Raw genomic sequence first — 27,968 nt, forward strand, 5'->3', positions numbered from 1 at the left:
AAATACAGCAATAAAAATATTTCGAAAGACAAAGAATATTCTATACATTGTGGTGAATTGTAAGGAAATTATGTGTAAAACTTAAAGGATCGATTTCTTTCCTGAAGAGATGCCAAAAGAGATAGGAAAATCCTCATACCACTGTGACATCTGTAAAAAGGTATTCTCTGGTAAAAGTAACTTAACTGCTCACAAACGTATTCATACAGGAGAGAAGCCATATCACTGTGATATCTGTGGTAAATCATTCTCTCAGATAAACTCTTTAACTACTCACAAATATATTCATACAGGAGAGAAACCTTACCATTGTGATATTTGCGGCAAATCATTTTCTCACAAAGGTAACCTTGTCATTCACAAACATATTCACACGGGAGAGAAGCCATATCCCTGTGATATTTGTGGTAAATCATTCTCTGTAAATGGGAACCTAATTACTCACAAACGCATTCATACAGGAGAGAAACCATATCACTGTGATATCTGTGGTAAATCTTTCTCTCATGGAAATACCTTAACTACTCACAAACACATCCATACAGGAGAAAAACCATATCATTGCGATATCTGTGGTAAATCTTTCTCTCATGGAAATACCTTAACTACTCACAAACATATTCATACAGGAGAGAAACCATATCATTGTGATATCTGTGGTAAATCATTCTCCCGGGGTGATAGTTTAACTACTCACAAACGCATACATACAAAGGAGAAGCCATATCACTGTGAGATCTGTGATAAGACATTCTCTCAAAGTGGTGTTTTAAATATTCACAAACGTAGTCATACAAAAGAGAAACCATATCACTGTGATATCTGCGGCAAGTCATTCTCTCAAACTGGTGTCTTAACCACTCATAAACGCATTCACACTGGTGAGAAGCCATATCACTGTGACATCTGTGGTAAATCATTCTCTGGAAGTAGTGACTTAACCACTCACAAGCGTATTCATACTGGAGAGAAACCATATCACTGTGATATTTGTGATAAATCATTCTCTCAAATAAATCACTTAACTAAACACAAACGTATTCACACAGGAGAGACACCATATCACTGTGACATTTGTGGAAGAACATTCTCTGAAACTAGTCACTTAACTGCTCATAGACGTATTCATACAGGAGAGAAACCATATTACTGTGATATTTGTGGTGTATCATTCTCTGTGAACTGTAACTTAATGAAACACAAACGCATTCATACAGGGGAGAAGCCATATCACTGTGATGTATGTGATAAATCATTCTCTCATGGAAATACCTTAACTACACACAGATGTATTCATAGAGGAGAAAAGGCAAATCGCTATTATATCTGTAGTAAATCATTCTGACAGTGTTGAATTAACTTACCATCTATTCTTACAGGAGAGGAATCATATCACTGATTTTTGTGGTAAATCATTCTCTGTGAAATGTCACTTAATTAGACATCTATGTATTCATACACTTGACTAACTGTATCAATTTTAAAATTCATTTTGTGGTAAATACATTGCAGTAAGTATACTACTTAATTTTCGATGATCAGAAAAATTTTTCTGTTTCTCATCAACATAATTAATAATTTTATGAATATTGCTACTTTTGTGTGGGGTAATATAGTAATTTTATCAACATACAGCAGGTCCCCAAGGATCGCAGATGAGAAAATTATCAATCATCATCATCATCATCATCGTTTAACGTCCGCTTTCCATGCTAGCATGGGTTGGACGATTTGACTGAGGACTGGTGAAACCGGATGGCAACACCAGGCTCCAGTCTAATCTGGCAGAGTTTCTACAGCTGGATGCCCTTCCTAACGCCAACCACTCAGAGAGTGTAGTGGGTGCTTTTACGTGTCACCCGCACGAAAACGGCCACGCTCGAAATGGTGTCTTTTATGTGCCACCCGCACAAGCCAGTCCAGGGGCACTGGCAACGATCTCGCTCGAAAATCCTACTGGAGCCAGTCAGGCGGTACTGGCAACGGCCACGCTCAAAATGGTGCATCTCATGTGCCACCCGCACAAGAACCAGTCCAGGGGCACTGGCAACGATCTTACTTGGCTTGCCGGGTCTTCTCACGCACAGCACATTTCCAAAGGTCTCGGTCAGTAGTCATCGCCTCGGTGAGGCCCAATGTACGAAGGTCTTGCCTCACCACCTCAGCCCAGGTCTTCCTGGGCCTACCTCTTCCACGGGTTCCCTCAACTGTTAGGGTGTGGCACTTTTTCACGCAGCTATCCTCATCCATTCTCACCACATGTCCATACCAGCGCAATCGTCTCTCTTGCACACCACAACTGATGCTTCTAATGTTCAGCTTTTCTCTCAAGATACTTACACTCTGACGGGTATTCACATTGACATTACACATCCAACGGAGCATACTGGCTTCATTCCTTGCAAGCTTACGTATGTCCTCAGCAGTTACAGCCCATGTTTCACTGCCATGTAGCATGGCTGTTCGTACGCATGCGTCATACAGTCTGCCTTTAACTCTGAGTGAGAGTCCCTTTGTCGCCAGCAGGGGTAAGAGCTCTCTAAACTTTGCCCAGGCTATTCTTATTCTAGCAGCTACACTTTCAGCGCACCCACCCCCACTACTAACTTGGTCGCCCAGATAGTGGAAGCTATCGACTACCTCTAGTTTTTCACCCTGGAATGAGATAGAAGTTGTTTCCTGTTTGTTTACAGTCTTTATTGCACCTGAACATCTGCCACAAACAAAAACTAACTTGCTAGTTAACCTGCCTTTGATGTTGCTGCACCTCTTATGTGTCCATAGCTTGCACCGGGTACATCTTATAGAGTTACTACCTACTCCTTTTCTACATACTGAGCAGGGCCATCTACCTGAAGGGGTTTGTGTTTTATCTACCTTCCTACTTATTAGGATTTTGGTTTTAGCTAGGTTGACTCTAAGGCCCTTCAATTCTAGACCTTGCTTCCACACCTGAAACTTCTCCTCTAGTTCTGATAGTGACTCCGCAATTAGGGCAAGGTCATCAGCATAGAGGAGCTCCCAGGGGCAACCTGTCTTGAACTCCTCTGTGATTGCCTGGAGGACTATGATAAATAAGAGGGGGCTGAGGACGGAACCTTGGTGGACCCCTACCTCTACCCGGAATTCATTGCTGTACTCATTTCCAACCCTCACCTTACTGGCAGTATCTCTGTACATGGCTCGCACTGACCACCAGATAAGGGATCGGGGGACCCTGTCAAAAGCTTTCTCCATGTCAACGAAAGCCAGGTACAGAGGTTTATCCTTAGCTAGGTATTTCTCCTGCAACTGTCTCACTAGAAATAAGGCATCAGTAGTGCTTTTACCTGGCACGAACCCAAACTGCATCTCATCTAAATTGATTCGCTCCCTAATTAGTTGGGCTATGACCCTCTCTGTAACTTTCATAACCTGATCTAACAGCTTGATGCCTCTGTAATTATTTGTATCTAAAGCGTCACCTTTACCTTTGTAGCAGTTGACTATGATGCTGCTACACCAGTCATTGGGTATGACTCCTTCGTGTATCACCTGGTTCGTAATACGGGTGACTAGGCTATAGCCAACACTGCCAGATATTTTGAGCATCTCTGCAGTGATTCCTGATGGGCCGGGGGCTTTCCCGGTCTTCATACTCTTAATTGCTTTATCTACCCTGGTACTATCAACTCGGATAGCTGGTCCCTCTATTGGGTCGACATACGGCAGGCTCTCTTTCTCCCATTCATTCTCTTTATTAAGCAATCTATCGTAGTGGCATCTCCAGACCTCTTTCTTTGCATCCTCATTTAATGCAAGCGTACCATCATCCATGCGAACACATTTCTCTCCTACAACATCACTATTCTCTCTCCTACACTGTCTTGCAACACGAAATACCTCGAGTCTTTGGTCCTCACGGCGCAGAACATTGGCAAATCTTTCCTTATCTGCTTCCCCTCTGGCTAAATAAACCTGTCGCCTAGCCTCCCTTCTGGCACATTGGTACAATTCCCTGCTACCACCGTTCTTCCAGTCCTTCCAAGCCTGTTTCTTTTGTCTAATAGCCCTGTCTACCTCCTTGTTCCACCACCACGTTACTCTGGGTCGGGAGGGGACCTTACACCACCCACAAATCTGGTCGGTGGCTTTCAACAGGTTGTCCCGCAGAAATCTCCAATTGTCTTCCACGTTGTATGATGCTATATCCCCTTCTATTTCGTTAAATGCTTCAAGTAACTTGTCTCTAAGTCTCTGTCCGTTTGCAGGGTCTTTAAGCTTCCACACCCTTCTCCTCCAAGCCTGTCTAATTCTGGGCACCCATTTTGCCTTGATCCCAAAGTCGCTAACTACTAATCTATGTTGTGGGGTACATTCTTCGCCAGGGTAGGTTTTGGCATTTATAAGCCGCCCTCTTTCCCTATTTCTGGCGAGGATGTAGTCGATTTGGCTAGTGTCTGCCGGAGCGGTAGGTGACTAGGTGACTGGCAGGTTTCCTGAAGTTGGTATTGCAGACCATAAAATATTCATAAAAATCAATATTGAGACATAGTGTGTAAGGTGTGAAGTTTTCAGTTTTTATTGGAAATCACTTCCAACAAACTGGCAAACATCCATTTAGTATGTTGCAAGTTACAAAAAAAAAAAAAGAAAAATTTATGAGAAGCTGCTATAAGAATCATAAAAACACTTAAGGCAAGACTTAAGAGAATGAAGATCATATTTATCTGGGAAACAAGACAGTGAATGAGCATTTTACAAGGCAGAGACTGAAGGAAAGAAACTAATATACTACTTACTGTTTTTTTTTTTATTATTTTACTCATAAAATTTATTGAACAAATTCTATTTATGCATTTTTACTCATTGATACAACTAATAAATTACTTCACAGTATTCACAAAATTACTAAATATACTAATGAAAATGAAAAATAATTTTTTCTTAATGAAAATAAAGTTGTACACATTACTCTCCTGTATTTACTATCACTGAAAATTCATTCCACAAAGAAATTATCTAGCAATAAATATATTCACACAGTAAAGAAGATATGTTACTCAACCTACCAACAACTTACCACTGTGATATTTTTAATAAAAATATTCCTAAGAGATGACTGAAAGACTTGGCATCAACAAGGGCATCTAATAGTAAACAATGGCTCAAAAATTGCTGTCTGATCCATGTCAACATAGAAAAGCACATGTAAAAGCAGTGAAGATAATGAGCTCATTTAACATATTTGCAGAAAGATGTACAACATATAAAGCATTGGTGTTGGTGCTACATAAAAAGCACCCAGTACAGTCTATAAAGTGGTTGGCATGAGGAAAGACATGTCTGTAGAAACCATACCAAAACAAACAATTGGTGCCTGGTGCAGCTCTTTGACTTGCCAACCTCTGTCCAACCATCCAACCCATGCCAGCATGGAAAACAGATGTTAAATGGTGATGATTCTGGTTAAATTTCTTGTTATTCATAGTGAAACGATTCACCAGCATAACAGTTTTAGAGTTGTCACCAATTTAATAATTTTAAATATTTGTAATGAAGTTAGTTGTCGCATGTTTGAATGTAACAATGTCCCAATATAATGTGCAAATAGGTGCATGTAGAAATAAATGTCAGAAGGCATGTTTTGTTGATAAAGCATAGTAATTTATTTGGGATTGTTGACAAGTGCTGAACAAGATAAGCATATATCTGTAGGAGTCAGAGGGAGTTAACTTACAATTGCACAAGTAGGTTAGAAGTTTGCAGTGCTAAGGATGTAAGAAAAATGAACAGGCAATAGCCGGTGGTATGAAGGCTGGTGTGAAATGACAAGATCTGTCTGCTGTTGGTTGTGCAGCTCTATTCGCTGATGGTTGTGGTGTTGAGTTCTTCTGGTGACACTGCCAAAAGGTGTGTTCTGATGACTGCTGCTTTTATAGGTACACAACCAGCTCTGATTGGCTGCCTCTGCCAAAGCACAACTGTGCTAATCCGTGATAACGAAATATGGCTTCCTTGACTCACTACATGACCCCACTTAAGACTAAGTTGATACATAAAAAAAAAAACAAATGCAAGCATGCAAGAAATATGAGACAGTAACAGGCACTAAGGGCCAGCTCATATATATATATAGAGTCTCGTAAAGTCTCTGGGTCCACTGTGTGGAGTGGTGTGTGTAAGAGGTCTGTAGTGCAATAACCAACCTGATACCAGGTTTTGTGCTACAGAGTAAAAGATATCAATTAGTGGCATAGCATCAGGACAGTGAGGGAAAATGAAAGTGTATCCGAGATTGACGGGCCAGGGTCCAAGTGGATGTGATGGAAGTGAGTTGGGGATGACAAGGTGTGTGCAAATGAATGTAAGCACTGTGGACGTTAGGTAGCAGAGGTGACAGAGTAAGCAGGGCTTCAAAAACAGCTCATTGATGAGTCAGTGGGATGCAGAGACAAGGCGAAACTTGAAACATCACACAGGATCTGCAAAGGTTGGCACGGGTGAATAGGGAATTTGCACATCGCAAATTTGAGTGAGTCCAGCGGAGGTAAGAAGTTTGCAAGTGTTGCTGATGAAAGGACTGTAAACAGCACTGGTTACAGTGTCTAATGCATTAACCACCAGCAAAGGCATTGCATCGGAGACATGGTATGCAACGAGGGATGCTATAAAGAGAGTGTCTTCCACTATTAAAAACCTGAGTTAAGCAGGTGCCAGCGAATCAAAGTCATTCTTTATACAGCATGTCTGGAGAAGTGCGATGACTTGAGACAGAAGTCTCGTGGCAGTCAAGAAGGAAATGGCAATGGTGTGACCAATGGCAGCAAGCAAGAGAATTCATCCCAAACAAGGCAAGACATGCATGTTGAGTATGGCTGTGCATGCGCAAGGTATGACTAAAAAACAATGAAGAATAAAAGCAGTAATATTGAAGACATTTGCTCAGGTACTGTTATATATATATATATATATATATATATATATATATATATATATATATATATATATATATAGGGTTTGCAATGAAGTTCCCCCTGTTTTTTAAATTAAAATTTTTTTAAAGGTTTAATAAAAAATAACAACCTATTAATAATGTATTCACCCTTGTTGTTTACAACTTCTTCCCAACGTTCAACAAGATTTTCAATACCTTGTTGGTAGAAATCACCCGATTTCAACTCGAAAAATTGATCCAACCAAGCTCTCAATTCTGCATCAGTATTGAACGAAACTGCGCATAGCATTTGAAAGAGGTCGAAATCTGTTGGTGCCAAATCAGGAGAGTACAGTAGGTGTGGCAGCACTTCTCAGCCATGCATTTGAATGGCTTCCTTGGTCATATTGGCAATATGAGAGCGGGCATTGTCATGCAGCAGAAGAATTCCATGCTGCTGATTTGGTCTTTTCTCTTGAATAGCCGTGTTGAGTCGTTTCATCTGTTGAACATAGAGTTCTGTGTTGACCGTTTGGTTCTGTTCAAGCAATTCATAATGGATAATCCCTTCCCAGTACCACCATATGCACAATATTGTTTTACGCGGATGAAGATCTTGTTTCACGCGCGGTGTCGCTTGTTTACCGGGGCTAAGCTATTCCTTACGCTGCTTCATATTGATGTACAGGCACCATTTTTCGTCACCAATAATGATTTGGTAAAGAAATCGTTGCTTGTGTCCATGAGTTAAGTAGTGACAAACAAGCAAACCAGTGGAGATTGTAACTCGTTGATTTTTTTTACTGTCACTTAAAGCATGCGGAACCCATGCTCCATACTTCCGAACCTCTCCCATCTATAGCAGTGTCGAAGCATTCCATTTTCTCTGCCAGTTCCTTTGTTTGACGAGAATTTTCGTGCAAAAGCTGGTTTAATCACTCTTCATAAAACTCAACTGTATGGCCAGAACAAGGTGTGTCTTTGAGGTCAAAATTTCAATTTTTGAACATGGCATACCAATCATGAGTGGTTCTTTCAGCTATGGCACCCTCTCCATACACAGCACAAATGTCGTGAGCAACTTTTGCGGCCTTAGAACCTTGATTAAAAGCAAAATGAAGGTGTCGAAAATGCTCATTTTTCTTAACTTGACATTCCATTTTAATGATCTGCAAATAAACAAAAATTAACTAAACTTAACTAGAAAAAAAAAACAAAAACAAAAAACAAAATAGATTCTAAAATTTAAAAACGCAATAAATTCCAAAATTAAAAAAAAACGGTGGGAACTTAGTTGCCAACCCAATAGTTTTTTGGTGGGGGGAAATACATCCTGAAAATAATATTCCATCATTCAGGAAGTCACCAATATAATAATTCGTGGTGTAATCGTTTTAGAGTTGTCATCAATTTAATAATTTTAAATGTTTGTAACAAAGTTGGTAGTCACGTGTTCGAATGTAACAATATCCCAATATAATGTACAAATAAGTGTATGTAGAAGTAAATGTCAGAAGGCATGTTTTGTTAAAGCATGATTTATTTGGGATTGATGACAAGTGCTGTGCAAAGTGAGTGTATATATGTAGGAGTCAGAGGGAAGCCATGAAAACTTACAATTGCACAAGTAGGTTAGAAGCTTGCAGTGCTAATGATGTAAAAACAAATAGACAATGACTGGTGGTATGAAGGCTGGTGTGAAATGTCAAGATCTGTCTGCTGTCAGTTGTGTAGATCTATCTACTGACAGTTGTCCAGATCTGTTCGCCAACAGTCGTGGAAATCTATTTGCTGATGGTTGTGCAGTGCTGTTCACTGACAGCTGTAGGATCTATTCACTGACGGTCATAGAGATCTGTTCACTGACAGTTGTGCAGCTCTTTGCTGATGGTCATGGCATTTGAGGTCTTCTGCTGACTGACTGCCAAAAGGTGCACTCTACTATTCTGATCACTGCTGCATTTATAGGTACACAACCAGGTCTGACTGGTGCCATTGCCAAAGCACATCTGTGCTAATCTGCGATAACAAAATATGGCTTCCTTGATTCTTAAATCCGGCAAATTGGGGGCTTTCCATTGCCAGACCACTGAAAAATTCCTGTAAACAGAAATTGACCCCTATAGAAATGGTCATACCATTTCTTTTCAGATATATATGGTCATCAGATAGGCCTAAGTCTACTTGCACATTAAGGATATATTAGGTGCTGGAAAGTGGACTTTTGTATGCTAGAATGAGCCTTGCTTATTGTTGCAATGTAATTTGCTCTGGTGTTCAGGTAACTCCTTCATTTTGTTTGACTCAAATAAACTGGACATGATTTCTTGTTCTGTTATAAAGTCCCTTTGATTTAGTCTTGCTATTAAATCACTTGTCACGTATATTTATCTATAGAAAATCTTGGATCTTTTCTGTTTGGTTTTCACTTTTCACTTCCTTTAATTTTTTTCCAATTGATTTCCAATTTGATGTACTGATGTAGTTTTGCATGTTAATTATGGAAATGAAAGTCATTTTTGCCACAAATTAATAAATTAAAAGTTAATAGCTTTCAAACTCTGCAAATGTTGGATAATTTTTGCCATTCAAAAGCCACAGATATTGGTGCCTGTTTCCATAGAAACAAGCCAAGTATAGTCTGCTTTCAACTATCTGTTACTGTTATTTCATTTAACCTTTCAAATACGATGGAGAAATTGAAAACCAAGGAGGATGCAGTTTCTTACAAGAGGAAGGTATTATTTCTCAAAAAAAATTATGCACAAAGAACGTATGAAGACAAAGATTCATGGTCGGAACATTTACAGGTGGTGCTCCTGAAAAAGATGCAATGAATGTATGTCTGTCAGAAAAAATACATGGTTGAAAGATGACACCCTTCCTCTTAGGTCTGTACTGCTTTTCCTTTAGTCATGGGCTAAGGAATTGACTTCAGTCCAGTTTTGTGTTGAAGAACTAAGGATGAGCTACTGCACAGCTGTTGATTACAACAGCTATGTTCATGAAATATGTACAGAAGACCTGCTCTGCACCCCAGTTCAGATTGGCGGTTCTGGGAAGATTGTTGAAATAGTCTTCTCATGATGTAAATATGTCCAAGAAAAAGGTCCTACCTGAGCAGTGGGTTTTCAGAGGAGTGTGTCACAAGACCAGACATCTTTTTCTTTGTGCAGTGTCATGTTGGAATTGCGACACACTGGGGGAATGCATACATCAGTCACTTCTAAGAACCACAATTTTCAATGATTTGTGGAGGGCTTACTCTCACATTCCTGAAACTGATGGTTATAATTTTTGACATAGAATAGCGAACCACAGTGTTGAATTTATTAACTTGAAAGCTGGTATCCATAAGCAACTAGTGGAAAGCACATGGGTCTCTGTAAAGCAAAGTAATAAATGATGCTGTAATACTGTTCTGTGGCTGGCTTGTATCTCTGAAAGTTTATGTGGCACAGGAGGTACAAAAATTGTAATTTATTTGACAAACTCCTAGAATGCAGACACAAAAATTGTAATTTATTGAACAAACTCCTAAAATGCATCACAAAATTTCGTTTTTGAATTTTCACTACAAAATATGTATTATTTACATGAACTGAACTATAGTTTTTTGCAATGTAATGTTCAGCTTTTTTTTTTAGTAATTTTTCACAAAAAAGAAAAAAATTCACACCTGTTCCAACATTTTAGATGACTTTATTCATTAAATTTTAATAAAACTTGTCATTAAATGTATTGTCGAAATGTTATCACACACAAAATGCCAGCTTCCAAATCCCATTTTCTGATTGGATAAAAATTATCAAACTTTAAAGCTCTGTGATATTTTTCTATCTTTCAATGCGTTCTGACACTAAACTTTTCTTACTACCATTTTCAACAAAACAATTTAAAAATTTGTTCCTTTTTGTTTCTTTAAATCAAACATAATTCATTCCCCTAGTACTCAACACAAAGTCTTTACAGATGTTCATTTTGTTAATTCCCTCGAAAACTCTACCTTTTTAAGCATGGATAATGATTTGTGTTTACACTTTATTAGTACCACCATTTTACAATGCTTGGTCTCTTGGATGACATCTTGAAGGATTAAGAAAAAAATCTTGTGAATATTCTAATTTAAGTATCAGAAAAAGAGCAGGATTGTATCACCAAATCACTGCAGTATATAGTTTGACACTTACTATCAATACAGCTCTAATGGCTGCAGATTCAAAATGTACCAAACTGTGGAATACCATATTTATTAAACATTGTGGGCAAACAAGTCAGAAATGTATTCTCATAAACCATATTATTAAAAATGGTAAAGACCCCCTTCGGTTATGAATGACCATGGGATTGCACCTAGAAAGTTCCCCTTTCAAGACAAGTCCAAGCAAGGTTGCTTATGGAAAACCAGCAGTTGTCCATGCATATCAGCCTCCTCTCTTTGTGCCACTGATGTTATCAAAGGGAAAAGCAAAGGTTGATACAGCTTGGCATCAGTGATGTCGCTACTCATCGTCAAGATCCTAAACTCGATGCTCTAACCATTGAGCCATGCACAAACAAATGTACAAACCATAAAGGAAAATATTCTTTTATATCATAATGGGATATATGTACAATATCTTTTACATTCTTTCATGTATCTTTGTATATTCAGATTTAAATTTCATGTATGTATCTCATGAGTGTAATGATTTATTGATGGCTCAGATTTTTGTAATTCTACCCTTTATTTATTTATATCATGATTCCTTCTTAATGTCATGGCAAAACTGGATGTTAATTTCCAAATGTCAATATAACATCAAACTAAATGTAATTGTAAACAAGATATAAATTGTGAATCACCCTCATCAATATTTTACTGCTGTAACTTGCACAAGTCTGTCTTCAAGATATCTTCATTTATCTTATTCTTTTATTGTTTTAACTGTGAAAATCATATTCCTAAATTCTGACCTTATTACTCCTGAATATTCTTGAAAACCTGAAAATTTAAATAAAGTCTATTTACTCCTGATATTCTTCTATCATCTTAAATATAGAACATCTACCCAAAACTTGTACTGATACAACTATGAACACTTACATTTATCAATGGATGATAAATGTTGCTTATTTCTCTAAACTGATTGTCATTCATTGTTTCTGCTGAAGCCTCTGGAATGCACCTTGTATATTATATATATATATATATATATATCATCATCATCATCATCGTTTAACGTCCGCTTTCCATGCTAGCATGGGTTGGACGATTTGACTGAGGACTGGTGAAACCGGATGGCAACACCAGGCTCCAGTCTAATCTGGCAGAGTTTCTACAGCTGGATGCCCTTCCTAACGCCAACCACTCAGAGAGTGTAGTGGGTGCTTTTACGTGTCACCCGCACGAAAACGGCCACGCTCGAAATGGTGTCTTTTATGTGCCATCCGCACAAGCCAGTCCAGGGGCACTGGCAACGATCTCGCTCGAAAATCCTACGGGAGCCAGTCAGGCGGTACTGGCAACGGCCACGCTCAAAATGGTGCATCTCATGTGCCACCCGCACAAGAACCAGTCCAGGGGCACTGGCAACGATCTTACTTGGCTTGCCGGGTCTTCTCATGCACAGCACATTTCCAAAGGTCTCGGTCAGTAGTCATCGCCTCGGTGAGGCCCAATGTACGAAGGTCTTGCCTCACCACCTCAGCCCAGGTCTTCCTGGGCCTACCTCTTCCACGGGTTCCCTCAACTGTTAGGGTGTGGCACTTTTTCACATATATATATATGCATATATGGATATAGGATGTTACCAAAAGTAAACAACATGAAATATGAAAACAAATGAGTTAAATATGCAAACAACGAGAGAAAAAATGGGAAACAGGACAAGTAACACAAAGAACGACACTTCATCAGTTGTCGGCTGTCTATCTACTCCTCATTTCTAGCAGTCAACAACAATATGAATCTTCAAAGACAGTTGCTCCCATAATTACCAAAATAAAATTTTGGATTTATGGAGGGTCAAAGTTGGGAACAAAAACAGGACAATGGAGACATACAAGGAAACTGAACGTAAACAAACATGGAGGGTTGTTAGACCAGAACGAGGGTAAAATATCGAATGCTGGAGAAATATTTTCTAACCACTATTTCTGTCACTATGCATCCCTTTCTCTTCCCACTAGACTTTACATCATCTCCATATTTCTCATCAATTTACACTTTTATACAGTTGCTATTTCCCCAACCCTTTATATACTGTCACTTATCTCCTCTTCCCCAACCCACTTTTATTTTCCTTCACCATTGACCACATTTCCACTTTTGTTCACCATTCACCTCTATCTCCATCTCTAACTATCTGTCACTCTCCTTTCACACTTTCATGAACCTACACATCCATCCTCAATTCCACCTGTTCTCCCTGTATCCACCTTCTTGTATCTTGAGAGTACATGCTGATACCTCATCTCCACTATCTTTTATCCCTTTTCAGCTGAGGTTGTGATGTATCTTCTTTATAGCATGATATTGGTCCTGTTCCTATTTCATACTTCAACCTCTAAATATCTGGCACAAAACCATGTCACTACAGCACCCAAACTCAGTTTTCTTGGGAGTTACTTAATGACCTCACTAGTGATGCTGCCATGTAAAAAGCACTCAGTACACTCTGTTAAGTGGTTGGTGTCAGGATGGTCAGCCAGCCATAGAAACCATACCAAAGAAAACACTGGAGCTCAATGCAATTCTCTGTTGGATTGTTCAACCAGCATGGAATGCACATATCAAATAATGATGATGGTCTGATGAAATATATTTTATAATGTTTTTTCTATGTTTGTAGCATAATAACAGTACAATGGTGTTATCCCTCTAATATGAGAATATATTTCTCAGCCATTTACAATGTTAAATAAGAGCATCTTTTCTCCTTGAAGAAAACACCATACTTATTCGTGATGTTTAATATTCACTTGTGTATAATGTGGACCTATAAGTATGGGTAAGAAAATTCAAGAAAAGAATACATCTCATATATAATAAACACTGACATTATTTTAGTATAATGTTTTATGTAAAAAGAAGTGTTTAGCAACTTTATTATTATCATTACTGTCTAAAATTCATTGAAAAAGTTCAAACATCCTAAATGAAACAAGTTAGAAAGTGATCTTTCAACTTTACTGGCTTAAGGCTCTTGCTGTAAAGTCAATGTGGAAATTACAAGATCATTTTGAGAATCCTGAATGATTTTATTAAAACTATCACCAATGTAGATATAACTGTGGTTATATAAACTACACTATTTGGAAGTTATCACACTGTTGTATTTTCTTTTTCTGTGAATATATTTATGGTTATATAAAATACATTTTTTTCATAAACTCTATGTTACTTGATTGAGAAAAATAATTACCACAGATATTACTGGATTACGTTTTGTCTCTTGTGTGAAATCACTTGCGTAGTTAAATGATTTGTTGCAAAGAATGATATACAAAATATTACAGTAACATGGTTTCTTATCTGTATAAGTATGTTAGCAGTCAATCAAGTAACTATTGAGTGAACAGAATGGTTGTGAGTAGTTAACCTTCTTTCAGATAAAGATTTATTGTCACCATCACAATATGGTTTCTCTCCGCTTTGAATAAATTTGTGCTTAGTTACATTACTAATTTGATTAAATGATTTACTACAGATACTGTCTCTCTCCTGCATGAATACATTTGCAAATGATTAAATGGCTGGCTTGAGAGAACAATATACCACAGGATATGGTTTTTCACTTATAATTTTGTGTATGACTATGTCTGTTATGTATAGTTATGTAACTTGATTGAGAGAATTATCAATGAAAGATATCACAATGATATGGGTTTTTTTCCCCCTTTATGAGTGCGTATGTGAAGTTATGCAACTTTTTCAGGGAATGATTTGTCAGAGATACTAGTGATGTGGTTTCTCTTCTGTATGAATATTTTAGCAGTTAAACAAGTTACTACTGAATAATTGAATAAATATTGTTTTGTTTTGGTTTTTCTCATCTATGAATATGTTTGTGTTTAGATAAGAACCTTCCTTCAGAGAATGATTTACCACAACTATCACAATGGTATGGCTTCTCTCCTGTGTGAATACGTTTGTGTTTAGTTACATCACTATTTTGGTAGAAAGATTTACCACAAATATCACAGTGATATGGTTTCTCACCAGTGTGAATACGTTTGTGAATAGTTAAGTGACTGGTTTGGGAGAACGATTTACCACACACATCACAGTGATAGGGCTTCTCTCCTGTGTGAATGTGCTTGTGAGTAGTTAAGTGACCTGCTTGAGAAAATGAAATACCACATATATCACAGTGATATGGCTTCTCTCCTGTATGTATATGTCTGTGTTTAGATAAGTTACTTCTTCCAGAGAATGATTTACCACAGATATCACAGTGATAGGGTTTCTCACCAGTATGAATGCGCTTGTGAGAGGTTAAGTAGCTTGTTTCAGCAAATGATTTACCACAGATATCACAATGGTATGGTTTTTCACTTGTATTTTTGTGTTTTTCTTCTGTATGAATACGTCTGTTGTGTATAGTTATGTAACTTGATTGAGAGAATGATTTACCACAGATATCACAGTGATATGGTTTTTCCCCTGTATGAATACGTTTGTGAGTAGTTAAATGACATTTTTCAGGGAATGATTTACCACAGATATCACAGTGATGTGGCTTCTCACCTGTATGAGTACGTTTGTGAGAAGTAACATGAACTCTTTGAAAGAAGGACTTACCACAGATATCACAGTGATATGGCTTCTCTCCTATATGAATGTACTTGTGTTTAGTTAAATTGCCTCCTACGGAGAATGATTTACCACAAATGTCACAGTGATATGGAGTTTCTCCTGTATGAATGCGCTTATGAGTAATTAAATGACTTCTTGTAGAGAATGATTTACCACATGTATCACAGTGATAGGGTTTCTCTCCAGTATGAATGAATTTATGTTTATTTAATTTACCTCCTTCAGAGAATGATTTACCACAGATATCACAATGATATGGAGTTTCTCCTGTATGAATACGTTTGTGAGTATTTAAGTGACTTTTTGTGGAGAATGAGTAACCACAGATATCACAGTGATATGGTTTTTCTCCAGTATGAATACGTTTGTGAGTTGTTAAAGGACTTCTTTGAGAAAATGATTTACCACAGATATCACAATGATATGGTTTCTCTCCTGTGTGAATACGTTTGTGAGTAGTGAGGTGACCTTTTTGAGAGAATGGTTTATTACAGATATCACAGAGGTATAAAGATTTCCTTATCTCTTGTAGCATCATGTTATCAGGAAAATCCAATTTGTTTGGTTTGCGTTATACATTTAACCTGATTCTCACATAATTCATTTTCCATAATTTTTCTTCTTCCACGACAGCATATTTTCCTCTTTTCTTTTATCTTGTATTCCTAACAGATATGTCTACTGCTATATTTCTATCAGTTGAGATCTTTGTCAACATCTGAAGCTGCTGTGAACTCCTTAGTAAATAAGTCCAAATTTTTATCTCGTACATCTTCTAAACAGTAACTCAGTCACAGATTTATATAAACAGGGTTATATCTATTCTGTATGACATCATCCTTCAGTCTTTAAAAGATGTTAATATTCTTGAAGCATCTGATGGAAAAATTCTTCAATACCAAATGCCATCTAATATCCTGAAATAATAGAGAAACAGTATAAGATTAAGCAGGTACTTAAATTGTGGAGATTCGACAATAGAGATTTTACAACAGTTCTATATTGGAAAATTAGATATAAACTTTTCTTTGAACAATTAAACTTTAAGTTTTAATCTGTTATATAAAAAAAATACATCATAAATACATGCAAACCTTGCATAAAATCTATATATTTACAATCGACATCTACACCTTCAGATTATAAACGTTAAAACTACAGAATAGTAGATAATAACATTGTTTTCTCTCTAGAAACATTATTGAGTTTCTTACTCTTGTCCAACCCTGAATGAGCAAGCCTGTGAGATAAAGCATACCAGCTATGATCATACTATTTTAAGAAAGCAATGTGTAATTTGAGAGAAATCTAGTTGCTATTTCTTGCAGGTCAAGTAACAAAATAACAGGTTCCTCAGAGAATCATGGATTCTGGAAATTTTTCTGAAAATATTTGGAAATGCAACATACTGACAGTGAAGAGGAGAGTTGAGGTAAATGTGGAGTTGCTACAAGCAAACAGAAGGTCAACAGAGATGTGTGGGGAACAAGGCCTGTACTATTTATTAGGCAAACTAGGTGATTGTCCAGGATGCTAAAATCTGAGGTCAATGCGCATATTCTGAACAACTTCTCAAAATTCCTCAATCCAACTAAAAACACAAATTCTTAGTAACAAAGTGAACATGAGAGAACACTTCTGAAACACAGGCGGATGGAGGAGAGGGAAGATGAAATGGTTAGATGTGTTATGATGTGTCATGGTTTGGCAAATAACAGATTTACTTGTTAAATAACATTTTCATTATATTATCATCATGTATATGATAATAATTTACATATCATTACAATAATATGTAAATTACTATTATATGCATGATAATAATACCAGAGGTTTCTGATATTATTCATTATAATTTTTTTCAACAGCACTTTTCAGCATGAGTCAAACTCTAAAACAGATTAAGTAAAAAATATTAGTAATGCTAATTATTTAAAAATTTTGTTCAGTAATGTAAACACTTTTATGAGTGGTAAATTTGATGAAGTGAAAAGAAAAATTGAGGAAATGAACTTTTATCATGTCATTGCAATTTTAGAAATCAACTCAAGTTATGAGACTATGAGACAGTATTTTCAGAATATTTGGTACAAAGATAAAAATCAATGAAAAAAAATAAAACAATGAAAAAGTCAGCTTACTTTATGATGACAATGATGATGATGATCATCAAATGACATTGTGCGTATATATGTTTAAACACAGTTAATTCTGTCATCTGTTAATCTCCTAAACTTACCCACGAATATAAACAGACATGCGTAAAGTCATGTAAACAGAAATCAATATTTGAGTGGGAACATATTGAAAATACGGGAAAGAATAACAAAAAAAAAAACAAAAACAGTCTAACAGGTGTAAAAAAATACTACTATAACTCGGAATATAACGATAAATATGAATGAATATGAATCTAAGGTTTGCTACGTGGAGAGGGGTGGGCGGTTATTATATGAGGGATGAAAATTACGTACATGAGTTTTGCTGCAGCCCCTACAACTAAGGTCAAGCGGTAATGTGTCAAATTGTGTCGCTTCTACAGGTGAAACTAGCAGTCGGAGCTAAATTAATGTGACCCAATATTACGTGTATGTTTAAAAATGTAGTGGCAGCGGGGAGCTGGAAAAGTGCTAGTAAAAGAAAAGATGTTATCCAAAACTTGGTTCTCTTATCATAAGCAGCTCTTTCATACATTTGTATACTATAATTGTTTCTAATTTAGGCACAAGAACAAGCAGTTTTGATACCATCGACACCAGTATTAGATTAGTATTTTGCTTCATCGACCTAAGAGGGTTGAAAGGCAAAATTTACTTCGGCGGAAAATGAACTCTGAAAGACAAATGTTCACAAGGCATTTCTTTCACTCAAGGAATATTTCTAAAATTAAAGAACTAAAACAAAATTACATGCATGAATACATATTATTACGAATGTTAGAATTAGCTTGTTGATTTGGTATTGTTTAAATAATAAGGTAAATAACAAGATTTGCCAGTTTAATCACCGATTTCAGACAATGTGGTGGTGAGTAGACTTTGAATTACCATTAATACCCAAGTCTGTCGTTTGTTTTATATCACATATAATAGTCGACTTTGAATTTTCAAAAATAGCAGATCGACATTTCACTTACAGAGCGTTATCATGCACATGTAAGTCAAGTCGAGGAAATATGTTTTGCTAATACTATATTTTCATTTTTACTGCATCTTTCAAGTTGAAGATCATTAAACGAGCTCTAGCCAGAGTAGATACCCTAAACTCTGGAACAAGTGGGATTGTCCAGAGATGATAGGAAGAGACTCGCTGGACTCACCTTTGTCTTTGGACTCGAAGCCCACGCCACAGTTAGCTACTCATTTGCTCTGTCATTCATTATTAATGCTGTGGTGAAGGTAAGGAATCACTGTTTTCGTAGCAGAACGAAATAAGAAACAGAAATAGTGGAATCTGTCGGAAAATTACATTTTTTTACTTGTAGCTTTTGAAACATTAGGAGGAGCTGGACCGCGAATAGGGAAGTTTCTGGCCTCATAAGTGTCCCAACTCACCAAAGTATCTGATAACGCTCAGGAGGGCACTTGGCTGCACCAGCGAATCAACTTCGCTTTTATCGCGGTTATGCCTTGTTTTTTTTCTTTCTTTGTGGTGGCAACCAGTGTTCTTAGCATGATATATAATTGAGTGTACATTCCTCTGTTTTGATTATTTATATACAGATTGCCTTTATTTATTTATTTTTTTTTTTTTTTACAGTCCTATTATCTACACGTACCATTGCAGATTTAAAGTAAATTTATGTCAACTTACTATTATCAACTGTAAACAGTAAATCAGTGTTGTACCTTTTCAACAAGCTATCAAAATAATGATCTCGTTATTAAATTGAAGTTTGAAAGGATTTTATCAACTTCCTTCCACTTCGTCATTAGTGTAGCTCTCAGCATCTTTCTTACATCATTAGCCATATTTTCGTATCTTGTTATACAGCAAAAGTAGAGTTGATTTTAATGTCTTAGCCGCAGTTTTCATAACACACACAAACACACATTTGTATACACACACACACACACATACATACTGAACAATCACATACATAGTTTGAAATTATCATCACGCTATTATTATGAGACATGATACTGTAGCTAGGACATTCTATAATGAAGTCCGTCAGAAGGATAACTCCGAGGACAAAGAAAAAAGAACCCACAGTATGGAAGAAGCCATAGTCACTCGTAATAAAAAGGAGTACTGGTGGAATGTCCCAGTGAAGACAAGCACAACAGGCCTGATATAATGATTTGGGATAGAGAAGAGAAACTGTGTGCAGTTGTGGAAATCAGCTGCCCAGCAGATGTTAACATAAACTGAAGATCAGTGGAAAAGAGAATACCTATGCTGAACTATTGAGAAATCTGCAGTTATTCTATCCAGATTACAAGTTCAGGTTTATACCAGTAATTATTGGGGCTCTGGGATATGTAACACACTGCCTAAATATCATTCTTGAGAAATTAAGCTTCTGAAAATCTGAAAGGAGAAAACTAATTTGAAGACTACAGATCCACTCCATCACTGGAACTGTAAAAATTTGTAAAACTTTCCAGAAGTTTATCATTTAAATATATATATGAGCATGTCTAGATATGCAACTATAAGCATAACAATACATGCATAAAGCAAAACATAGAAATCTGCACATATACATACACACAAACAAAAATACTTTGTTGATGTTGAAATTGCAATAAAGGAGCCTTGGATCTAGGTTAGAAACCGACATTTTATTGGCAAGAAATCTTGAAATAAAACTGAACAATCACATACATGCATGCATGCATCCATGCATGCATGCATATATACATAGATACATTACTACCACAACCAAATTTTTGAGCAAGTTTATACTTTTGTTCCGTTACACACACACATACATAGTTTTTGTAGCGAAACAACGGCTAAAGATATAAAGACAGTTTCACATGACCAGATACGAATCTATGGCCAAAGATGTGGTAAGCAACAACAACGTTGATGTATAAAGTTGACAAAGATCTTTAAAAGGTCAATTTAATAACGGGGTCATTTCTTTGGTAGTTTGTTGAAAAGGTACCACACACTGATGTACTATTTACATCTGATAACGGTATGTTGTATTATATTTACTTCAAGTCTATGCTAATGTGCGTAAATAATAGAGCAGTAAGAAAATAGCGAAAAAGGAAATCAATAAATAGATTAAGATTCTCCGTTAATGTATCATGCATGCTAATAGGCTTAAGACTGTGTTCAAACTTGTGGTTATCAGGATTGAGGAATAAGCATTCTCTTATTTATATTTCATGGTTATTCTCTTCTAAAAGCTTTTGAGACATTACTGCAGGCGATGCGAGGCGAGCATCATTAGATACTTCAGTTGAGTGGGAGGCTGATGAAATCAAAAACTTCCCTTTCAGTATTCCTGACCCCGACGCCAAACGTCAATGTTGAGTGGATATTTACTCACGTTGAAACTCGTTTAATTATTTTTTACTTCAAATATGATGTAATTATATAGACGTGGAAAAATATATTTCCACATCCTGATTTTAATCTACTGAACTGAAATGTCTATCTGTTCTGTAATTTGTACACGTCGAAGCTCATAACTTGACTTCTTAATACTCTATAACAGGGGTTCTCACCCATATTTTATCTATGGACCCCATTGATTACTATTTTATTCTGATGGACCTCCATTACAATTCGATGTTTAAAAACTAGTTCCTCCTGCAACTCTTCTGGACAGTCTCCTTTTCGAAGTTGATGAATACTGCCATAATTCTTGCCTTCAGTTCGTCTTTGATGTTACAAGGAGTTTTGTTGGTCTCTCGCTCAACTGCGCCCCACACATAATAATCAAGGGGGTTGCAGTCTGGAGAGTTAGGTGGCCAAATGTTAAGTGTGATGTGGTCATAGAAATTGTCTGACAGCCATGACTGGGTTCTCCTGCTTGTGTGACATGGTGCAGAGTCCTGTTGCCAGACATAGAGTCTTCCAGTAGCCACCTTCTTGAACCAGGGCAGCGCTACCTCCTCCAGGCACTTGATGTAGGCCTCCGTGTTGAGTCTGAGGTCGTGTGTGAAGATATCACTAGTGATCACTCCTAACATCATGATGTTGACTGGATGTTTGATTTTTATCACTCTTGGTACATGTTCTGAGGAAATGGTAAGCCAACAGTTGTTCTGTGTGTTCACAATCTGATTCTAGCAGAAATTTTTCTCGTCTGAGAAAAACCAAAGTATGTTTAGTTGGAGGGGATGCTTGAGTTTGTTCAAAAGCTTCGTAGCACGGTCTTTCCTCTTGTTCTTGATAGCTTGAGATAAAAATTGGCCCTTTTTCAACTTGTATGAGGAATGCCGAATGTATTCATACACTACCTGTCTGATAAGAAACTTAGGCACTCCCATGTCCTGGGCAATGGAACTGATTGATTTGGAAGGATTGTTGTCAATTATGGCCTGGATCTCACCAACAAATTCAGGAGTTCTTTTCTTATCAGAACGATCAGAGTAAATTTTCTGAGCTGCTGTGCCTTTGTAATCACCATTAGACTCTTCAGAAATTTTCCGAATTCTCTGCACTGTCCTCAGATTGACACCCAAACACTTAGAAATGTTTGTATTGGAGCTTCCAGTGCAAATGCCAAGCAGTACAGCATGTCGTTTCCAAATTTCTGGCAGAGTGAATTGCAGCATGGTGTTTTACTCATAGATGGTACCCAACTGACCCTACTACACTGTAGGCAACAAAATCAAAAACAAACAATGTGCAAGTCCAAAATAAAAAATATAAAATGGTGACAATTTTCCCATCGCACCCTGTATATCATCATCATCATCATCGTTTAACATCCACTTTCCATGCTAGCATGGATTGGACGATTTGACTGAGGACTGGTGAACCAGAAGGCTACATCAGGCTCCAATCTGATTTGGCAGAGTTTCTACAGCTGGATGCCCTTCCTAATGCCAACCACTCCGAGAGTGTAGTGGGTGCTTTTATGTGCCACCGGCACGAAGGCCAGTCAGGCGGTCCTGGCAATGGCCACGCTCAAAATGGTGTATTTTCCGTGCCACCTGCACAGGAGCTAGTCCAGCGGCACTGGCAAGGATCTCGCTCGAATGTCTTTACACATGCCACCGGCACAAGTGCCAGGAAGGCAACACTGGGCACAGGTGCCATCACGATTTCGCTTTCACTTGCTGCAACAGGTCTTCGCAAGCCGAGTTTCGTGTCCAATGAAGGAGACGATGTTGGCATGGGTGCCAGTCGTCGAGTTTAGTTCGATTTCCATTTCACTTGCCTCAACAGGTCTTCGCAAGCGGAGTTTAGTGTCCAATGAAGGAAAGGTACGCATAAGTGGGCTGGTTACACTCCTGGCAGAGGCCTTGGATTTAGGTCTCACTTGGCTTGCTGGGTCTTCTCACGCACAGCATATTTCCAAAGGTCTCGGTCGGAAGTCATCACCTCGGTGAGGCCCAATGTTTGAAGGTCGTGCCTCACCACCTCATCCCGGGTCTTCTTGGGCCTACCTCTTCCACAGGTTTCCCTCAACTGCTAGGGTTTGGCACTTTTTCACACAGCTATCTTCATCCATTCTCGCCATGTGACCATACCAGCACAATCGTTTCTCTTGCACACCACAACTGATGCTTCTTAGGTTCAACTTTTCTCTCAAGGTACTTACACTCTGTCTAGTATATATGTATATATTTATGTGTGTTTGTCTTTATATCTGTGTTTGTTCTCCCATTACTGCTTAACAACTGGTGTTGGTGTGTTTATGTCCCTATAACTTAACGGTTCGGCAAAGGAATCTAATGGAATAAGTACTAGGTTTAAGAAATATACCCAAGGGCTGATTTGTTCAACTCAAAACAAAACCCATCAAGGCAGTGCTCCAGCATGGTCGCAGTCAAATGACTGAAACAAGTGTAAGAATACAAGTAAAATGTATTCCCACCTTTTTTCTATTCTTTACATTGACATGTTTTTTTGTTATTTTTTTTTTAGTAATTTTTTTTAGTTCATGTCTGGGTCTTCTAGTTCAACTACAAGTCTTTCAAATTTCATTTTCAATGTTTGTAGTTTCAGGGATGGTGCAAGTGTGTGTGATTGTGTGGGCATCTGTATTTTGTTTATATCCATGACATCTCTCACATACTCTCGTAATCTTATCCTGAGCACTTATAACAAATTTCATCAATAGCTCTTGTGAGAGTATTGATAATATGTCTTCTTCACTTGCTACATTTAGAAGTATTTTCCTAGTTTGTCAAATTACCACATTGGTAATTTCCATGCCAGCATGGAAAACGAGCATTAAATGATGGTGATATTTGTTAACTGTAATGAATGTAATAATAAATAAATTTCATTGTTAAAATTTAATTACTGTCAGTCATTTCATTTTACCAAGCTCTCTGATCCTACTATACCACTTCATGACTTCCAATATCTCAAAAGTTATTTGTTCAGTTTTTGCTTCAGTTATTATTGACGCAGACAATGAAATATATTTTCATTTACCAACTCTATATTGTACCAACCCCCAGCCAGCAATGTGATACTTCTCTGAATCTCCCACTGTTCATTGGCTCTTTCAATCTTGTGGACTGGATATGTTTGGGTGATGAAAGTTGAGAGACGCGTGAGTGGAGGTTGTATAAGATCAGCCAGTTCCATGTAACTTAAATAGTAGAAAAGCAGAGAAGAGACAGCTTGTTTGTGGCTCAGAGGAAGGAGTGTGTTTGTGAGTAACTCTACGCCCATCTTCCAGTCAGACATTGCTGTTGTATTTAGCTGCTGTATTACTGTCCCAAATATGGGTGCAGTACTCCACTGTGGCTCTTACTGGAGCCTTGTAGAAGGTCATTAGTTCATGAGAGCTGGAGTATTTTTTGATCCTGAAGTAAAAGACCAGTCTTTGAGATGTAATTATTGCTATCTTTATTTATATAGAAATGTAGTAAAATTTGCACTATTGAATCTTGACTTTTTATATAACTTGCTTATCTTATAGAGTTTTTCTTTTATTTCAGAATATCTCGTGGACTTTGAATATAAATCTGTGGAGGAATTACTGTGAATTATTTCCTCTGAGCTGTGATTGTTATCAATATTTTATTTGCTATTTGAAATCTGTACAGGATGATTTTGCATTCTAATTAAACTTCAAAATTGCAAAAGAGTTTGCAGCTTCTTCAGATATTCACAGGTATCACAGGTGATGGAAATATAATAGCAAAAATATTTGATAAGAAAGAAAAGTAGAAAAACAGTATTTTGTGACTTATTGTAGCTTTTGAGAGAAGAAAATAAGATTAAAAAGATAAAAGAACAAGATTAAATATAAAACACAGTCTAAAGCAATTAATTTTCCTGATGATATAATGAAAAAGGAAGGAAAAATTTCATACCACTGTGATATTTGTAACAAGCCATTCTCTCAAATAAAGAACTTAACTAGACACAAATACATTCATACAGGAAAGAAATCATATCATTGTGATATCTGTGGTGTATCATTCTTTGAAAAAGGTAATCTCACTATTCACAAGCGTATTCATACCGGAGAAAAACCGTATCAGTGTGATATCTGTGGTAAATCATTCTCTCAAGTGAATCATTTAACTAATCACAAACGTATTCATACAGGAGAGAAACCATATAACTGTGATATCTGTGATAAAGCATTCTCTCATGGTATTACCTTAACTACTCACAAGCGCATTCATACAAGAGAGAAGTCATATCAGTGTGATATCTGTGGTAAATCATTCTCTGAAAATTGTCACTTAATTAAACACAAACGTACTCATACAGGAGAGAAACCATATCACTGTGATATTTGTAGCAAATTATTCTCTCAGACTGGTCACTTAACTACTCACAAGCGCATTCATACAGGAGAGAAGCCATATCACTGTGATATCTGTGGTAAATCTTTTTCTCAAAATGATCACTTAACTAATCACATACGTATTCATACAGGAGAGAAACCATATACTTGTGACATTTGTGATAAATCATTCTCTCGTTCTGGTGATTTAACTACTCACAAACGAATTCATACAGGGGAGAAGCCATATCACTGTGATATCTGTGGTAAATCATTCTCTAAAGGATGTAACTTAAATAAGCACAAACGTATTCATACAGGAGAGAAGCCATATCACTGTAATATCTGTGGTAAATCATTCTCTGAAATAGGCCACTTAACGTCTCACAAACGTAGTCATACAGGAGAGAAACCGCATCACTGTGATACCTGTGGTAAATCATTCTCTGAATTAAGTCACTTAACTACTCATAAGCGTATTCATACAGGAGAGAAGCCATATCACTGTGATATCTGTGGTAAATCATTCTCTAGAAGTATTAATTTGAATACACACAAACGTATTCATACTGGGGAGAAACCATATCACTGTGATATCTGTGGTACATCATTCTCTGAAAAAGGCCACTTAAATACTCACAAACGTATTCATACAGGAGAGAAACCATATCACTGTCATTTTTGTGATAAATCATTCACACATGGAAACACTTTAACTATACACAAGCGTATTCATACAGGAGAAAAACCATATCAATGTGATATCTGTAATAGATCATTTTCCCATAAAAGTCACCTAACTAAACATGTATGTATTCAGAAGAGTGACTGTATCTGTGTCAGTTAAATTACAAAAAAAAAAAAAAAAGAGAAGAATTTTGTATTCTTGCAAAACTTTTTAATTCATGCGTAAATTCAGCTGGGGTTGTACATTTAAAATTTCACTTAAAATGTACATTTTTATGTCAATCTAAAACTTTACTATAAATGAATAATAGAAATGTAAATATATTTGGAAGACTGTGTTTTTTGCATTGAAACATAAACTTTGTTAAAGGTTTATAATGTACTTCATATCTAATATGGTGAAATAAATGTAATTTAGATTAAAAAGTAATATTAATCTGGCTGTGTAGTTAAGAAGATTACTTCCCAATCACTTTGTTGTGGATTCAGTCCCACTGCATGACTCCTGAGCCAATTAAAGCCTTATGAATGAATTTAGTAGACAGAAACTGAAAGAAACCCATCATGTGTGTGTGTGTGTACATCTAATGACAATGTAGTAGGCATTTATAGTAAGTGTTCCAATTGGTTTACCTTTAAAACTCCAACTTGAACTGCGACTAAAACTAAAATGGTGTTGTAGCTACCTAATAATGAATGACTATAAGTGGTTCATTGAGTGGATAGGTGTATATTAGAAAGAAAGTAGAACCAGCAAAATATGTATCACTTTAGAGCATGGAATCTATAACATAGAACATCTCATGGATGTTCCATCAGTTTGTTGTAGATATCTATGCCAAGATGGAGTCTGAAAGGTTGCGTTTCATTTGCCATAATCAAAAAAAGCTAAGGTCAGAGAATTATATCCACCTTCGGGATGGCATAATCAATGACGTCGCGCCTGAAGATATTGGACAGGTCTGCATTTTACCATCTACATTTACCGGGGGGTCCACGGTATATGCATGAGAGAATGCAAGATGCCATGATGTTTGTACGTCATTCTGGTCGCCCTGATTTATTCATAACCTTTACTTGCAACCCCAAGTGGATTGAAATTGAACTATTAAATGGTCAGAAGCCCACTGATAGGCATGATCTTCTTGCATGAGTTTTTCGGTTGAAGCTACAGAAACTCATAGATTTGATCAAGAGAGGACAGATATTCGGGAGTGTTAAATGCGACATGTATACTGTCGAGTGGCAAAAAAGAGGTCTTCCACACGCCCATATTCTCTTATAGTTGTCCTCAAAAATCAATTCAAACAATATAGACAGCCTGATATCAGCAGAACTGCCTGATCTCAACATGGTATAATTGTTGTAAATGAGTGTCATCATAATACAAACACTGTCTTTTGCTTGCAATCCTCCATGAAAATATGTCCAACCATAGGGAAATATTACCTTACTTAGAAATTTGTAAAAGTTGGTGACAGGAAGGGAATCTGGCCATAGAAAATCTACCTCAACAAATTCTGTCCAACACATGGAAAAGTAGACATTAAATGATGATGTATTCACGCAAGAAAGAAGACAACATTGTAAAACTATATTGTGTATAATCATTGTTACGTCTATAGTGGTGAAATAACTTGTCAATGTAATATTTTAAATAAAACATTCATTCAAAC

The 27,968-nt window shown here is 37.0% G+C and overlaps 2 protein-coding genes across 9 annotated transcripts in view; one reads left to right on the plus strand and one right to left on the minus strand.

Annotated features, from left to right (window-relative positions):
- On the plus strand, positions 1-27,964 carry LOC106879767 (uncharacterized). The gene is made up of 2 exons (XM_089358742.1): positions 1-1,291; positions 25,244-27,964. The coding sequence occupies exons 1-2, from the start codon at positions 110-112 to the stop codon at positions 26,450-26,452; spliced, it is 2,391 nt and encodes a 796-aa protein (XP_089214868.1). The 5' UTR covers positions 1-109; the 3' UTR covers positions 26,453-27,964.
- Positions 14,236-27,968, minus strand: part of LOC106879766 (uncharacterized) — a 21,681-nt gene continuing 7,948 nt past the window's right edge. Inside the window, exons 1-2 of one of the 8 annotated variants that reach the window (XM_052971263.2) lie at positions 19,530-19,705; positions 14,236-16,633 (exon numbers count right to left, since the gene is read on the minus strand). In XM_052971263.2, the coding sequence (XP_052827223.2) occupies positions 14,950-16,254 (1,305 nt within the window). In that variant the 5' untranslated portion in view covers positions 16,255-16,633; positions 19,530-19,705 and the 3' untranslated portion in view covers positions 14,236-14,949. Of the gene's footprint in view, positions 16,634-17,857; positions 17,979-19,035; positions 19,387-19,529; positions 19,706-27,968 lie in introns of those variants that run through there. The other 7 variants (XM_089358737.1, XM_052971264.2, XR_016243435.1 and 4 more) reach the window with 7 other exon arrangements.

The sequence above is a fragment of the Octopus bimaculoides genome, chromosome 10 (assembly GCF_046866305.1).
Source record: "Octopus bimaculoides isolate indiv1 chromosome 10, ASM4686630v1, whole genome shotgun sequence".
NCBI lineage: Eukaryota > Metazoa > Mollusca > Cephalopoda > Octopoda > Octopodidae > Octopus > Octopus bimaculoides.

Coding starts and splice junctions, on each gene's coding strand:
- LOC106879767 (XM_089358742.1), top strand. CDS start 110: ATGCCAAAAGAGATAGGAAAATCCTCATACCACTGTGACATCTGTAAA. Junction 1,292..25,243: donor CCTTAACTACACACAGATGT/ATTCATAGAGGA, acceptor AGACACAAATAC/ATTCATACAGGAAAGAAATC.